This window comes from Lonchura striata, chromosome 14 (genome assembly GCF_046129695.1).
Source record: "Lonchura striata isolate bLonStr1 chromosome 14, bLonStr1.mat, whole genome shotgun sequence".
NCBI lineage: Eukaryota > Metazoa > Chordata > Aves > Passeriformes > Estrildidae > Lonchura > Lonchura striata.
The window spans coordinates 17,361,534-17,379,110 of record NC_134616.1 but is presented as its reverse complement, the minus strand read 5'-3'; the positions used below and the strand labels follow the sequence as shown (position 1 = coordinate 17,379,110).

Sequence of the window (17,577 nt, the reverse complement as noted above, 5' to 3'; positions counted from 1 at the left end):
GCGTACCTCATGGACTCCCTCTGTGGTTCATCCTTAATACTTTGTGCTGTGCAGAACCTCCTGGGAGCACCACTGCTGGGATTTCACTGGGAATCAGACCAGGCCATGGCTGCCCCACACCACTCACTTTTCCTGGACCCACCAGCAGTTCAGCTGGAGCAGTGCCTCTCCTCAGAGCAGAGCTGTGACTGCTGCCATAAGCCAAAGCCAAGGCCAGGCTGAGGCTGGAGAAGTCCCAGGTTTGGTTCTGTGCTCACATTTGGGCCCTGCAGCCAGCACAGGGCAGCCTACAGCTCCAGGCACTGGAACAACCTTGCTGGGCCTTCACTGACAGCATCTGCAATTCTGCCACGTGCTGAAGGCACACACAAACCTCAAGTGTTTGTGCAGATTTACCATTCTACTTTCAGTGCTTTTAGGACCACAAACTGGAACAAAGGCACAATGCAATTGTCAGGGACTTCATTTTTACCTGTCTCAGTCTTCAAAATTCCCCCTGTATTGACATGAAATATAGTAGTTGCCCACTATGAAGCAAGTTCTCCAGATGATAAGCAGTTCAACTTGCATTTTTGTTACTTTACTTGCACATTCAAAATTTCATCTTACTTTATTATGAGGGGCATTGAAGTTTTAACACCCAGCACATCTGTGGCAATTTACTTCCTTACCAATGAAGTTCACTTTGATGATGACTTGGTGCTTATAATGACCACTGGACAACCACAAAATGAGATTTAGAAATACTATAATTAGAGCAAATAGGAAAAATAGCTCAGATTCCAGATGCTAGAAGATATTTTAATGAAGTCCATTCTAAAAATCTGAAATAAGGACAACATACAAACTGGGAGCACTTGAAATATGTTTATTCAGCAGCTATTACAACCAACCTCCAAAAAACTGGAGTCCCCTCTGGTTTTTGAACCGTGTCAAGTGATGAAAATGCCTCTAGGATGGAAGCTGGACAGTGCACTCCTTTCTGAGATATACATCTAACAGGGATTAAACTCTTTGAAAAGGCAAAATATAAATATATACACTCTAAATTCACAACAACAGCTTGAACTCACTACGTTAATTCAAGTGGGGTAACAGTGGACAAACCCACATCATGTAAACTGCAGTCAGGAAAATCTCTGCTCTCTCTGCTCCAAGGTCCCGTTCCGGTTTACATTCTGGGATCTGCCTCTGGCAGAGCTGGAATACGGAAGCGCTGAAGTGCTGGATCTCAGGGGCTGTGCACGGGACCGGGCGTGGGGCTCTGCTCTCTACACATTGCTCAAGGCATCCACACCAGGGAGAACCTTACCTGGGGGCAGATAAAACACAGCAGCAGGGTTAAGGATCTCTGCTCAAACAACTTTACATTTAAAGAGATATAATTTTAAAAAGTGAATCAGGAATTACAGGTTGAAAATGGAAGAGTTTGGCTTCACATTGACCATGGAGGTTCCATGGACCAGCTCCACACAATAAATCCATCTGGAGCACAGCTGCACTCAGATGTCAGCAGAGAGATTCCTAACACAGCCCAGCCATCAACTTCATTTAACAATAATGGCACATTTCTGTGCAAGTCTCTGCTAGGGCCAGATCCAAACACCAAACATTCTTTTCCATTAAGTTTGATGGCAAACAGATTTTTGATTTGATTTAGCCAGTTGCTGCATACTTTCTTAAGTCCCTAGTGGCATGTAAATAGAATTCTAGGGAGTGTGGTAGAAATTTTAAGAATTAATTAAGAGAAAAAGTCTCCTAAGAGTCCCAGGTCTTTAAACAACTAAAACACTCAGGTTGAGACATTTACATGTCTCTTTCCAACTGATGGAATCAAAGAATAGTCTCATCTTTGAGTACAAGAGCCTAGATTAATACAGTGCAACATTTTCTAAAGCATTTTCAGTGTTTTGTCCTACTTTAATAATGAACAGACACCACTCTGGTTTTGCCTTTCCTCAGAAAAACAACCTTCTAATGCTCAAGCTGTGCAGCAGGACTGAATTTTAACACTGTTCACAACTCACTAGTTTGCTGAGTTTTCAGGGATTTTCCCCCCTTTCTTCATCTTCAGAAGCTTTTCTAATTAGCCAGACTTCCGCTACATTTAAAAGATCACACACACAAACCCATATTTTGGGCCAAAACTTAGACAAGTTTGTGCTTTTGAATACACAGCGTTTCCTTCGAGCCATCTGCATTCTTTCCCTTCCCCATCACTCCCTAGGCAACAGAAACAAAAGCTCTGTCTCCCATCTTACTCCTGCAAACAGCAGCTGCAAGGCAGTTTATTGAAGTTCCTCCTCTCCAGAGGAGTTGACAGCGTTGGATAATTTACACACACTGGGAAACGGCAAATTACCAGAGGAAATGAAAAGTCGTTTAGAGAACAATGGAACTCGTTACAAGAATCCCTTCAATCCTCACCATTTTGAATTCCAAGTACCCTCGTGCAGGCTTGTCGGTGAGCACTAGAGGGCTCCCCAAAACCAAGGGAATTGCAAACGGGAAGAAGAGACTTCTGGCAAGAATTCCAGACTGTTCTGATGAGGCTTCCCCAACAGGAACCGGGCATTTTCAACAGGCTAATTGCCATGTCCTGAGGGATCAGTGACAAAATCCAGCCCACTCTTGTTTTCTGTCCCAGTATTTTTGCTTTCTGGGAGAAGCATACTGTGCTGTTTGCAGGAATATTCCATTTTCCTTCCTCTCTTCCTCTGTGAGGACTACAGAACAGAAGAGGAGCTTGTAGCTCCAAAGCTCCACATGGTGGGACTAACTCAAAAACTAACTCCACATGGTGGGACAGAAAAGACATTCCTCTGTTGTGCCTTCTTGACTACCAACACATGGTAGAGCACACAGAGCTCCACATTTACTCAAACAAATAAAGATAAAAGAGGATTTACCCTCTAGCAGCTCCAGGCTGGCACCACCTCCTGTGCTGACATGGCTGACTTTATCCTCAGTGTTCCACTTAGCACAGCAAGTAGCTGTATCTCCACCACCTGTAGCACAAGCAGAATCCATGAGACACACACGAAATTCACATTTTGTCCAACTGAATGCCCAAGCTGCAGGAGGACTTGAGGAAAATATTTTTATCACAGTGCTGGCCATCACAAGCTTCCTCCATGCATTTAGAAACAGAAGAACACAACTACTTACCAATAATGGTGATGCAGCCTTTTCCAGTTACTTCTACCACTTTGTCCATCAGGGCTTTGGTTCCTTTGGAAAACTTGTCCCACTCAAAAACCCCAACTGGACCGTTCCACACAATTTGCTTGGCCCTTCCCACAACTTCAACAAACTTCTTCACGCTCTCAGGGCCGCAGTCCAGGCCCTAGGGGAAGTGAGAGAAGTCACTCACTGCTGACCCCCAGATCAAAATCACCCAAGCCCAGCCAGAAGCTTGGCCCTCACCCCAGACATGAAACAAGAATTTCTCTGTATTCACAGACAGATTTGCCAGCAGCTGCTGCAGGAGGGTGGAGTCTGGCAAGGGGGTATTTATCTTCCTAACACCAGTAAGTCAGTTTTAAATTAAGGTCAAATTTTCAAAGCCTTAGCTAGAAAACTTTGCCAACGCTACTTAAATTCTAGTCAAAAAGAAGGGATTTCTACTGCATTCAGATCTGCATGCTGGGAGGGAAGTTTTGCTGGTTTAATCCAAATCTCACAGAAGATACTTTAGACTTAAAAATTCAGAACAAACAACAGGGCTTCAATTTCATTAAACTAACAAACTCTACACAGCTTGGCAGCCCCCAGAAACATTTGCCAAAGCTCACAATTACTCTTTCTACTCCTTTAGAAGGTGTCCTACCCACCCGATTCCTTACTGCTCCTCCCTTTCCCATTCAAACCTACCATCCAGCCAGCAGGAATGCCTGAAGCTACTGTGGCCTCCCCAGTCTGTGCATTCTCATCAAATTTGTCAGCAGTGACGAAGTCAACAGGCAGAGTGATCTTCACACCATTCTTCTCTGCCTTGGCCATCAGGTCCTTGACAATCTTTGATCCCTCTTCATCAAACAGAGAGTTGCCAATCTAAAGGAAACATTTGGGAAAAATAAGGGAGGTGTTTGTTTAGCTCTTGGACATGACAGAAGAGAATGTCAGCACCCAAACTGCTCAGGCAGCAATTCCTGAAAGATTGTTTTCTTAAAGCACATGGAGAGATATAGCAGCAATCTGAGTTTTGCAAGGGACTGTCAAGTAATTTCTCAGTGCTCCCTACTCTTGCAGAGAACCAATGCTCAATCCCAGAACATGGAAGGGGCATTCAGACCACATTCTTCAATAGGAGCAGACATAGAATTGTTCTCTTCATTACCTCCATATTGTTGAGCACTTTGAGGAAGGTGAATGCCATCCCACCACCAATGATCATCTCATTGACCTTATCCAGCATGTTATTGATAAGCTGGATCTTATCCTGAACTTTGGCTCTGGTAAGAGAGAAAAGGAAAAACAGTGAATAATGAATATTGTGACTATGGTATGTCAAGGCTGTTCTAGAGAATGATCCAACAAAAGAATTGTTGGGAATGGGCAAAAAGAGAATTCTACAAGTTAGCAGGTCAGCATTAAAATTCAACTTACTAGAGCATTATTCAGCCTTTCATTTCTTCTTTTCTATATAAATATAAACCTCATTTGGCCCTTTAGAGCCTGATTTTCCCTGACTGTCCAGCCAAGTTACTTGACCTGATGAAATGCACCTCGCAGAGCTGCAGTGCTGCACTGGGCACACACGTGATGAAAACTGGCTGCAATTAAGTATTTCTGCACAGGAAGAGTCACTTGGTTGTGCACCTTCCAGCCCCTCTGCATACAAGGTGCTGGGGCAGGGCAGAGCCCAGGCAGCCCCAGCAGGGCTCATTGCATAATTAGAGGTTGTGTCAATTTGCAAAGTGCTGAGCCTGAGCACTCCTGTACCCTGAACTGGGGGGAAAGGTCACTGACAATGTCTGGGACATCAACTGCTCTCCTGGCTCATCTGGGCAAAAAACTGCTGGGGACTGTCTCAATTTGAGGAACATCAGAGGTCAGGAGAGACAATGAACAGCCAGACTGCATCACCACAGGAGCAGATGTATCAGTTAGCTCCTCTCTAATCCACATCTCACATCTCAGGAGTCAGCTACAAATCTGAACTGCAGGTACACTTGAAAGGAGTTCACTTGCTTAAACAACATGTCATTTGTTAGGGCAGTTAGACGAATACAGTCACAAAGTTCTTGAGTCTTACCCTCCAAGAATTGCCAAGAAGGGTCTCTCTGGACTCTCTAGGGCCTTGGCAAAATAATCCAGTTCTTTCTTCATCAAGAAGCCAGCAGCCTTCTGAGGCAGATTGACACCTACCATGGAGCTGCAGAAGTAAAAAGTGAGGAAAGGAAAAATTTAATTTTCCCATAAGACATGGGGATGTACAAATACCCCCGTGTCTCACAGCATTACAAAGCCAACCCTTCAGTCAGCTGCAGCAATGAGAACAGCTACCACCTGCATGAGAACACACACAGGGGCTTTGTTTTCCTGGATAAGACAGCTGTACATGCTTCATTTCTGACACTGGCTTGCATAGAAATATTGATTTGCAAGACATTTATCATCTCAACTAGTGAACCAAGACACTGGAGAACAAATAAGAATAGCCAAGAGCAGGGATTTCTTCTTCCAAGAGGACCACTGCAGTCTGCAAGTACACATATCCAAATACACTCCATGAAAATAATCACTCTGAAGCAATTAATATTTTGGAAAAGTGGGCTGTTGTAGTTGCAGGACAATTTACAAGCCCTAAGCAAGTTACATCTTCAAAGTCTAAAAAAAGTCAATGCAAGTCTTAAGATCTTGTTTCAGCTTTCTCCTGTACCCAGAGACAAACCTGAAAGAGCACACACTGATGACAACCACCTCCAGTAAATCCACTACTGAGGAACAAACACAGCACAGTGATAGTGGGATAGTCCCAGAAGAAAACTGAAACTCATTGGGGGCAGTATTTGATGTGTTTCCACAGCAGATACTGTTGTGAGTTCTGCCTGTGGAGGGGAAACACATACCCACCTGTGAGCTCGGTGCGCAGTGCCAAAAGCATCATTGATATAGACATCTCCCAGTTTGGAAAGAGAGGCCCTGAAAGCCTCCACCTTTGCAGGCTCAGCCTTGATCTAAAACGAGAAAGAAGGACAAGTTTATACCCTGAGACTTTGACTCTGAATCTAAGCTCAAAGTCAGCTATTTGACCCAAACACAAAGCAAAGGTTAGTTTGAGGAACTCATCAGTTCATCTGGTGAATCACTGTCTTCATTTGCTTTTTCCCAGTCCAGTAGAAGCAACAAAAAAGTTTAAATGGTTTAAATTCCACTTTAAACTCAGACTGCTGTTGCTGAAGACTGTTCCCACTTCTGAACTGCAACACTATGAACATTTCAGTCTCTCTCCAACAGATTTCCAGTGTTGTGTGGTGAACACAGGTAGCACAGGAAGGGCAAGGAAGAGACAAGGCAATGCTGAAATCAAGCTAAACAAATTCATGCTCACTCACTCATCAACACAAGCATGATCTCCAAGAGACACCAATAAAAAGCTCCTGAAGGACTGATTTAGCAACTGCATTGAGGATTAACCAATGAACAGTCTGATAAAAGGCTTGCACACTACAACAGGCCATAGTGAAGGCAGCCAGCACTGGAAATGCAGAGGTAAGTGTAATATGTAGTGGGTAAGAACATGTGTATTTCTGTTAAAAGACATCCTACTAAATCCTCACGGGATGCCTTATGCAGTTCTTCCCAGCATGAAGAGACAGCAGAGCTCACTAGGGCAGCAGGTGACTGCTCAGAGTAGCTGGCAGCCACTTGCTGTAGAGAACAGCCCAGACTGGAGTCAGGCCACCCCTCTCCAAGGGCTCTCCTGCTCATCACCCCACAGGAGGCCTCTGCCAGCACCCAGATGTGGCACCACAGGGACAATGGCAGGAAGGCAGTCCAAGAGTTGGCAGAAGGGTTCAGCACAGCTTTGGGGGCCTTTATCAGCAGAGCCTGAGCAGGAGACAAGTCCAAGGGACCACACAGATTCCAGAACAATGCTGCCAACTGCTCCTTCACTCAGCAAACTGCCTGGCTGTACAGACACTAAGTGCTCCAGTTAGAACCAGGGTCATCCATGAGCAGAACACAAGAGGCTCTGACAGAAGAAACCACTACTTTAGAAAAGCACAGTTTAAGCACCACTCAGGAACCTGCAACCCTGTCTTGCATCACTGTTTCTAGAGCACTGGCTTTCACCTCTGCTAGGAGAGGGAGCTCTGTCACTGGCACCTGCCCTGTTGCGCTCAGTGCAGTGTGCTTCCATATGCACACACTCAGCTAAATCACCTGAAAATTACAGAAACACACAAAACCAAGGGGTTGTCTCCTACAGAAAAATTAAATTCTTGCCTCACTCTTCTCCCTGCCACTATACTTGCAGTGGCACACAGTTCTAGCAGTGAATAATTCCAGATTTGCTCAATTTCCCCCTGCCATCTGCACAGGCTCACCAACTCTCTGCTGTGTTCTTATGCTGCAGGAGTCCTGTGTCAGCCCATAAAGGGCAGCACTCCATGTCAGCATTCCCTCCAAGCACTGGATCTGAACAGAGCCAAGGCCTCTGTAAGCCAGCGGGGTCACCATCGCTAAGAAAAGCAGCTGTCTGGAGCAAGCACTCTGCTGACCTTCAACAAAATGTCAGAGGTGCAAGGGGGCCTGGTTCTAGAGAACTACTCTGAAGAGCAGACAGGCTTAGAGGAGGGTTTGAGAATTCTTGTGCTGCAGAAATATTAGCCATATAAACCAAAAAAGAAGCATCATTCTTATGGGCCTGGCGGCAACAAACTGTCTCCAAATTGGTTTTCATTTTAGACATCCAATACTGAAGCCTAACAAGCAGCAGTTTTTGCACAGCTCTATTTTGTTTCTTTCTCCTTTTTTTGACAGTCATCTATAGCCTTACACTTGAGTTGTTTCACCTTGGAAATTCACTGTATTCCATTCAAAGCTTTTGCACAACACTGGGACACACTGAACTAAAGATCTCTGACATCCTGTTAAGAGCAGGTTCACAATCAGTGCTTTAGAGAGGCTGTTGGCTCCTTGTCAATCTGCAGTAAAGAGCAGGTAAGACCAAAGCAGGCACACATGAAAGCCAGACTTGAAGTTTTACCTTGTTCCCTGAAGCATCTTTGCCTTTTCCTTCCTCTTCAACATGGAATCGGAGGTTCTCCAGCAGGATGACAGAGCCAGCAGCAGGATTGGCACAGGCATTCTCCACCTCAGCACCAACACAATCCTTCAGGAACAAGACCTCCCTGCAAACACAAGACACGCACTGTAACCTCACCAGTGGCTTCTTGGTGGAAAGAAAAGCATCCAGGTCCCCTGGCAGGGAGGCCTGATGCATACCAGGCTGCTTTTCCACTTTACCTGCCCAGGAGTGCCTTCAGCTCCACAGCTACTGGGGCCAAGGAGAACTTGTCAGGCATGGGGACACCATCCGGGCGGCCCAGGTGACTCATGAGAACCACAGACTTGGCCCCATGGTCCAAGCAGTGCTTGATGGTAGGAACAGCTGCCTTGATTCTGTAACAGCATAGAAGAACCAATTAATAAGGACTCAATTAGAGTTTACCAGGCAAACACATTAGTACTACTTATACATGAACCCTGGGAGCTGTCCCTTAAAAGTAACAAAAGAAACAGCACAAGAGCTGGACAGAACAATTCCTTAAGAAAGCATCAACAAAATTCTCCATCCCAGCCTGTTTTTATACACTGTTATCTGCTAAGCAATGTAGCAGATAACAGTGAAATTAAAATGCATTTTGTAATCTAAGTTTTGCTGACTGCTGAGCTAAGAAATGCCAGGACACACCTGAACACTTCCAGGCTCCCTGGGTTACTCTGGGATCCTGTGCCAATAGAGAAATGATGAGCAGTGAGAACATTGTGGTGAACAAAGCTGACACCTGCCTGAAAGTGGCAGACCAGCAGGGCAAGACATCTGGCATGCCTGTTTCTAAAGTCCAGGGTTTTGTGTGCTGCACTGCAACAATTATTCTAACAAAGACAAGTTACTACAGCCCCAGGGTAAGCAGGAGGCACAGAGACTTGCAGATAGTAAGAGACAACTTTCACACACAGCCTAAGGGATGTGGCTGTGAAATGGTCATGGCCAACTTAGGAAGTTTAGGATCTTGAAAATAACAGTTTTTTTCCTATATGCTTTCCACAGCCACAATGAGTATCAGTCTTGTATTTAACTGTAGGTTGCCAAGAACTGCAGGGGGTTTAATTAGAAATGGTTGGACTTTCTCTGACACCTTTAATAGTCTGGTACGAGCAATGACAGTTTAATCATGGTAATGTTCCAGGTACTGGGATGAAGTTAGACACAGCAGACTTCAAGAACTCAATTTGGGATGGAAATTACCGCTCACCTCTGATTATTGGTTATTTTGTGATCCTTCATTGGAACATTGAAGTCAACCCTAAAAAAATCAGAAGCAAAATTAAATATTCAACAAATTTATTTTATTACTTATTTACTTTTAAATATTAAAAAATGAGCAAGAGAACCTGCCATTAAAGGTACTGGCTAGAAAAGCAGTGTTACAATTAGAGTTAGATGTTTACCTCTGCCCTGTCAACAAGCTCCGCTCTAAAATCAATGTGTTATCAGCCATTTCTGCTTGTGATAACACCACAAATGGAGAACAAGCACTGCTAGAATAACTCAGGAAAGCTGGGCCACCGACACATCCTAATGCTCAGGACCAGAGCAGCAGTAATGCTGAGCAGGAAATAAACCCAGACAGAACTTTCCATTTTTAAACAATATGATTTCAGATCCCCAACAAGGAACATCCAAATGAAAGGGAATGAACGACTAGTGACCTTGTGCTCTCTAATGAGGTTTCAGAAAACACATAACCTGGCTGGACTCCTGTGGCCAGCAGGCAGTTCAAGGAAGCTTTGATTTCTGTCCTCTGCAGCTCTAATCTCACTTCCGTGGCTTATCACATTCTCCCTGGAAGACCTGACTTGGATCTTGAGGTAACTTCCTGACTCGTGCCAGCTGAAGGGCTGGCAGGGAGGAGTTTCACCAGCCCGCTGCCCTGGCATCCCTTGTGCCCATGTGCAGGAAGCTGCGTTGTATAACCGCGGAGGCAGAAATTGCTCGGAGCTACGGGAGGGAACACCCACGGAAGGAACAGCGAGTGGCAGAGAGCAGAGTGTGCATCGTTCTATACATTAAAAACATCCGAGTTCAGCAAGCTGCGTGAATTAATCCCCCTGCCGCCCACTCAGCACGTGAAACAAATGGGAAGAAAGACAAAAGCAAAACAGGAGTAGCTGAGCAGAAGGAAATTCAACTGGCAGCCCCACAGCACAGTGGTCGAGTTCTAGAAGGGGCAAAGAAAAGCATCACTATCGGGCCATTATCCTAAAAGGAGAGAATAAAAGGACAGTTTGCTTTACAGAGCCATCAAAACTACAAAAGAAAGGTCCAGCTCAGCCTTCTTCCCCCCATGCAGACCATTGAAATCTGAGCTCCCCTGAGCCCCCTCTCCTCCCCATTCTCAACTTTTCCTTTTTCGGCTCTAGGACCCGAAGCTAAGCAGGATGCGAGTACGCCAAAACTACATGGACATGAGGAGAAAATGAAGTATCGATTTTAGTTACTACTGAGAGCACGAGGTGACTCGTTTCAGAGGGGTGAGATTCAGGAACGGAGCCTGGCAGTTCACCTGCTGTGTTCGGCTAGCCCTCACGGAACGGTATAATTAATTAATTAGCATTAATTAACAGAGATTTTGAGCGGGCAAACCCAGCCCATCGCCTGCCAATGCACGGCTGCTCTCTGTAACATGACTCAGAAATGGAAAAAAGTCAGATGACCAAAAAAATAATTAGGTACAGACTCCTACAGAGATGGATCTTTGTTGTACCAGACTTAGAAAGTGCACGGAAATCTGAGCAAGCTTCTTCAGTACTTGCTACATCGGCTGCTTTCTGCTAATCAAATTAGCGAACTGGTTCAAAACAAGGTTGAAGAGAAAACGGGTAAAAAGAGCAAGTTGTCTATCAGACTGCGAATAAGAGGAGCTAGACTTTTGCTATCCCTGCCTACTCACAGGGCAGGTAACACGCACACAGTAGCCACGTTATAGTGACCTTGAACAAACTACCCCATAATAAAAGTATTTCGAGCAGGACATATCACGATGTACTTCGTGCCCTTATCTCCCGGGATTTGGCAAGAATTTTAACATTAGGTTTTCAGGCACTGATGCTTTATAAATAAGCAATGAATGCCTATTTTAGGGTTTCAGACCAGGATGTGCTGAAAACCTGCGGTGACGCCCCACCCCTGGAAGTGTCCAAGGCCAGGCAAGAAGAGGTTTGGACCAACCTGGTCTAGAAAAAGGTGTTCGTGCCCTTGGCATGGGGATGGAAAGAGATGGGCTTTAGGGTCCCTCCCAACCCAGGCCATTCTGTGAGTCTATGATTCGATTCCTGCTAAGAAATTAATTACTATTGGTATTCGGATAGCTAGGCAGATCCCCATCTTCAGTTTTTTACTGGAATGATTTCTGAATTTGCATTAAGGATAAAAAAAAAACAACCGGGAAATAAGCATTTTGGGTGCAGTTCTCTGGAATAAGAGCGCGGCAGGCTGGCCGGATTTCTCCTCAAGCCTCCTGCGGCCGACCCACGTGCGAGCGGGGTGATCCAGGGCGGCGGAGCCGGGCCGGGATTTACACCCGGCCCGGCCGCCACGTCCCCGCAGGGACCCGGGCCGGCTCCATCGTGATGCAGGAGCCCCTCCAACACCCAGCCAGCGAAAAAAGATAAAACTAAAACCGCACAAATCGACACGTGCCAGACTCGGGCAAGGGGCTACTACCAGGGGGCACCGGCTAGGCCCCAGCGTGGAGCAAGGAGCAGGGCGGCCCTCAGGGAATGCACATTCCCCCCGCAATGCCTCACCTCATGACGACGCGCTTGCCCTTCACATCCACCTTGTCCAGGGTGAGTTTGTTGGAGAGAGACATGTTTGCTGCTAGCCGCAATCACTCCAGTCCAGCTCAACCCGCTCCGCTTCGCTGCCTGCGCGTTCTGCCGCAGCGCCGCCCGCGCCGCCACCACCCCGCGCGCCTGGCCCCGCCCCTCCCGTCAGCGATTGGTCCGTGCCGTCGCGTCTGTATTTCTATTGGTCAATACTCCTGTCCGTCAGCGGACATCCCGCCTCTCGGGGGCGGGGCTGCGGCGCCGGCCCCGGTCACGTCCCACACGCAGCCGCCGCTCCCTGAGGGCGCTGGGAGAGCGCGGGGTCCTGTCCCTGAGCAGGAAATTAACGGTTCTGCACCTTGTCTGAGGGGAAAATCACCCATAAATGGTGTCTAAACGTGTGTCGGCCGGTGGGAATCCTTCAGATGAAGGGCAGGCTACGCATCGACTGTAAAGGACGAGACAAAACCCGGGATATTTTTAAGTGACCTACATAAATACTTCTTAAGACAAGTGGGGACAAAAAAAATGTTTGAAGGGATACACCTTGAAGCAGCATGGTTTAATAGAGCCTCACCACCCTCACAGGGAAGACTTCCTAATACCTAATCTGTTCCTCCTTGTCCTGTCACTCCAGGCCATTGTTAATAGTTTTTCTCCCTCTTTCCAGTAGGTTTCCTTCAGGTCCTGGAAGGCCACAAAGCTTCTTCTTTCCACAAAAATCGACACATGCCAGGCTCAGGCAAGGGTCGAGAACAATCCCAGTTCTCTCAACCTTTCCTCGCAGGAGCAGCATGCCATCCCTCTGATCATCTTGGTGCCTCCTCTGCTCTTGCTCCGTGTCCTTTCTGTGCAGGGGACCCCAGAGCTGGAGGCAATCCTACCCCTGTCCTCTGTCAGGTCAAAGCCATTCCCTGTTGTCTTGTCACCCCATCCTTCATGGCAGGCTGCCGGGTGCACTCAAAAATCCCCTGCCCAGCACACATGCAGCCTCCAACGCAGTGCAGCGGGCTGTGCGTTGGGCAGCAATAGCACAGTGCAATGCACTGTACAGGGTGAAAAAGGAGCTCGTGCTCTTTTGTCTTTGGCCCATAGGATAGGCCTTTCTGTTGCTGACAGGGTTATTTTTTGCCACACTCATAAAAGTGTACAGACAGCACTGAGAAAGTGGTGGTGCCAAAGTCTGTTCTCTGCTGACAGAATGGGGCTGGAGAGCATCAAGAGAAGGGCAGCAGAGCTGGGGAAGGGTCTGGAGAGTCAATCCAATGAGGAGCAGCTGAGGGAGCTGGAAAGGGGCTCAGCCTGGAGCAAAGGAGGCTCAGGTGGGACCTTCTGGCTCTGCACAGCTCCTGACAGGAGGGGACAGCCGGGCCAGGGTCAGGCTCTGCTCCCAGGGAACAGGACCAGAGGAAAGGGCCTCCAGTTGTGTCATGGGAAGGTCAGGATGAGCATCAGGAAGAATTTCTCATGGAAAACATTGCAATGGGCTGCCCAGGGAAGTGTAGAGTCACCATCCCTGGAGGTGTTCAAGGAAGGACTGGATGTGGCACTCAGTGCTCTGGTTTCATTGATAAGGTGGTGATCGGTCAAAGATCAGATCTGGTGGTGTCAGAGGTCTTTTCCAATCTAAATGATTCTCTGATTCAAATGAGCATGCACTGACAAGAAATGAAACACAAAGGTACCTAGAGAGCCAGACTAATGCACTGCTCATACACGGGTGAAAACATCCAGCCTGAGGCAGAAGGGTGGGAGTCTCTGGCTGCAAGTCTTGTCAGAAAGTTCAGGAAAGCCTGGATGAGCCTCCAAGACATGTTAAAGGTGTTGGTCCCAACAGCAATAAACCCTGAAATACACAACTGGGAACAAACTGATGGGTGACATGAAATGTCCTGTGAGGTGGTCACCAGTTAGGATGAGACCAGGAAACATCCCTTTAGTTTGTCAGTGTGTGCCTCTGTAGTTTATCGCATATTGCTGTAAATCTACAATCAAGGTTCAAATTAAATTGAATGTAATGGTCTCAATGTTGACTGCAGAGTAAACCCAGGGGGTACCCGGGGTCCCTCCTGTGATGTAGCAAATCAGACCCAACCTTGCAGTCGCCAGGTGGGCTCTTGTAACCCAGAGCCCCTGGACAGTGCCCACAGTGTCCCCTGTGGGCAGGGACACCTGGAAGTGTCAGTGTGAATCCAGCCTTCACCAAGGCCTGAGACTCAAATCCTAAAGTGCTCCTGAATCCAGCCTCCCCTGGGATTGCCTGCTTGAAGCACAGCTAGCCAGAGCCACTCCTAAGCCAAGCCAGGAGCACAGGTGAGAGCAGGTGAACAAACCTTAGAGCAATACTGGTGAGGAGCTAAGGAAGGGCTTCTCTGGATCCACAGGAGCTGTAACTATTTAACTGTTCTGAAATTAATCCCTTTCCTTTTTCCTGTACTGCTTCATGCTGTGCTGCTTTCTCCAAAGGCAAAGGTTAAATTCCTCGATGCTGACTCAGAAAGGAAAGCTCTTCCCAGCTGCAGCCCACAACCCAGCCCTTGCAGCACCTCCTGCTTTCCCTGGGAAATGGATTCGTTCATTAAGACAAGGCTTTAATTTCAAAAGCTCGCCTGTCACCTCCTAGGGGTAAAAAAGTGTAAAGCAGGAATGTCACAGTGTGCGGTGGCACAAACCACAGTATTTAGGACAGCTGTGTGCAACAGCTGAGGGAAAAGGGACAGCAGGACACTGGTGAATCCCCAGGTAGACAGGACATTCAGCAAGAAAAGACCAAGCAAGCCATAAATAAAAATGACCAAGAGTACTCTACTGAATAGGACCAATTCCACTATATTCCATAGGTTAGGAGAGTATTGGATAAGAGGCCTGGAGTAATCTTGGTGCACTTACAAAGATCATTGTGCTGGCAGAAGTGAAACTCACTCCGTGTTGTTTGGTTTTATCCTTGTTTGCTTTTTCCCAGTTTTTTTTTGTGTGAAGAACATGAGATAGAGGAATAGGGAGGATGTCACGAGAACTTGAGGTGGCAGAACACAATTACAGATGGGAAATGTCCCAGAAGTGAGAATTTGTTTTTTTATAAAAGGAGTAACAAAGAACGGGGAAGAAATAGAGACACACATTCAAAGCCCACTTCCATGCTTGAGTCACCTCTCTGTCCTTCCCTCCTGTTGTGAAATACTTAGAATATACTGCAAATATTTAAAGGAAAAAAGCCCATGCAAACAGTTGAACCCCTGCACTTTTAAATTAACCAGTGTAGCAAAGCCAGGAGGGCAAAGGGCTGGTAATGACAAACCCAAGGAGCTGGGGTTCGACCTGTGACCATCCTAGGAAGTCATTTCTAGGAATATGAAGCAGCAGCTGTACTTTAGACTTGCACATCCCTCTCCTGCGTGATCCTGCTTCATTTATCCCACAGGACTGTGCAAGTTTAGGCAGAGCAAAGGCTTTGGTGCACTGGGGTGTGTTTGTGAGACCAATAATCTGCATCTCCATCTGAGTCCCGTGACCCAGGCTGCAGAAACTTCCTGCTTTTAGAACCATCTGCTGCAGTTCAAACCTCCCTTAAAAACGGGCTGCAGCACAAGGTCTGAGTGCTCTGCTCTCCTTGCAGTGGGAGATGGTCAATATTCGAGTACAGGGATCACACAGGAAAGATACACAGCACCCAGTCTGGAAGTGTGGGAAAACCTGCCTGAAAAACAGGCACAGCACTCAGAGAATAAAGGCAAACATCTGGCTGCTCCCTCACCTGGCCAATGCCTGCAAATATCATTCCCAACACCTGCAGGGACAAAGGGCTTCAGACTGTCCATGCATTAAATTGAATGAGGGGTTAGTTAAAAAATGCTGAAGAATCCTCTGCGTCTCTTTTTCCTGCACCTGAGTTTGTGTGTGTGTATAGCTCTCCAACTCTCCTTAAATAAATTATTTTAGAGATGTGTTTAATGGGAATCAGACAATCCAGTTTTACATGGTCAGCAGATTTCCTTCATGACCAAGCAGCCATGGCACAGATTCACAGCTACTACTTCATTGTCCAATCAACTGGAAAGGAAAAAAACCCTCACATTGCCTAGCACAGCTCTGCTATCAAGGCAGATACTGAATTTGGAATCAGAGTCTGACCTTAAGGGCTTGTCGTACTGCTCTGCAGAGATGTGGTCTAAAAATGTTATTTAAAACGGGAAAAAAAAAAAAAAAAAGAGTATCTTAAAAGATGATTTAGCCACCCTGAACTGAAAGCATCTAGGGAGTAGTTCAAAAATCCATGCAGGAACTGCACGCTGGTAAAATGGAAAATGGATTCCACCAAGCTTGAAAAGGTGATGTTTGAGGCAGCAGCTGCAGAGACTCCAATGTTAACTCTGGCTGTGGCAGGCTGCAGGAACACTGCTCTGTCTCTCTAGTGCCAAAGATAGTCTGTTTAAATTAACATGAATCCTACCACTATCTACAGTATCATCTTCTATCAGAGCCCTTAAAAGTTGCATTTGTTCCACCAATTTTACAATGTAGAATGAACCTCAATTTGATGACATAATTTAGTTTTTCCCTAACAAAACAGTGTTATGGAATATGAGAACTCTGCTCACCCCTCATATGTGCTCTCTGCCACCAAAGGAGGTGAGACTGCTCTACTAAGCTGAGCTCAAGAAAAACTGAAATCAAGGGCTTGTAACAGAATTTACTCTGGGACAGCTCATGGTTTCACTTAAGAAACATCATTGACTTGTCAGGTTTCAGGAAAGACATTTTAAATCAGGAGTCTTAACGATTTTTAGTTCTATATTAAAGTTTGTGTTTCTTGAGTCATAATGAAGGGTACTGGCCAGACAAATGCAGAGATTTTTATATCACAGCTTAGTCCATAGGATTTGGGGCCTCCTGACCACTTAATAAGGTTTTTTATTTATATTTGTTTATTTTTAGTTCAGTCAGAGCTAAAACAAAACAGTTCCATTTGAAACAAGGTTCACACACTGCCTTAACCCAAAATAACTCAAGGCCTAAATTAAACAGTTCCAAATATTTTGGTTACTGTTTTTATGCAACAAACCTGCATTTTCCAAACCACAAGTGCTAAAACTGTGGGTTTCCACACCTGATGGGGCATACTAGACCTGAGACAGTCTAAGAGGGTGAAATTACAGGGCCGTATCTTAAGGAAAAACAAAATTCTTTATCTTAGAAATATTTGGATACAACTTGAACCTGACTTGCTAAGTAAAACCAGTGACAGAATAAAGGTTAATTGGCACAAACCAAAACAGGAGAAATTTAATCCTAACACAAGAAAACCCCATTTTTACTGTAAGGGTGAGTGACCCCTGGAAACACCTGCCCAAAGGATGTGGAGATGTTACAAACCTCAGTCAGTCCTGGGCTCTGCTGGGACAGGTTTTGACTGTGTGAGCTCCAGCAGCCTCCACTCCTTCCCCATTTGCTAACACAGGAATGCTCCTAGACAAGATTATTCCACAATTTCCCAAATTCCACCAGCCCCAC

The 17,577-nt window shown here is 46.1% G+C and overlaps 1 protein-coding gene across 1 annotated transcript; it reads right to left on the bottom strand.

The window, feature by feature from the left end:
- Positions 1 to 1,089: 1,089 nt before the first annotated feature.
- Positions 1,090 to 12,193, bottom strand: PGK1 (phosphoglycerate kinase 1). The gene is made up of 11 exons (XM_021525262.2): positions 12,046 to 12,193; positions 9,492 to 9,542; positions 8,479 to 8,634; positions 8,219 to 8,363; positions 6,079 to 6,182; positions 5,258 to 5,377; positions 4,340 to 4,454; positions 3,874 to 4,053; positions 3,169 to 3,346; positions 2,910 to 3,008; positions 1,090 to 1,312 (listed from the first exon to the last, which is right to left on the bottom strand). The coding sequence occupies exons 1-11, from the start codon at positions 12,108 to 12,110 to the stop codon at positions 1,272 to 1,274; spliced, it is 1,254 nt and encodes a 417-aa protein (XP_021380937.1). The 5' UTR covers positions 12,111 to 12,193; the 3' UTR covers positions 1,090 to 1,271.
- Between the last annotated feature and the right edge of the window lie 5,384 nt (positions 12,194 to 17,577).

Bases quoted from the DNA above. Each gene is read 5' to 3' on its own strand.
- PGK1 (XM_021525262.2), bottom strand. From the start codon at position 12,110: ATGTCTCTCTCCAACAAACTCACCCTGGACAAGGTGGATGTGAAGGGC. The intron at 5,378-6,078 runs GTGGGTATGTGT...TTACTTCTGCAG, and splicing joins ACTGCGCACCGAGCTCACAG to CTCCATGGTAGGTGTCAATC. The intron at 1,313-2,909 runs GTAAATCCTCTT...ATCTGCCCCCAG, and splicing joins CAGCCTGGAGCTGCTAGAGG to GTAAGGTTCTCCCTGGTGTG.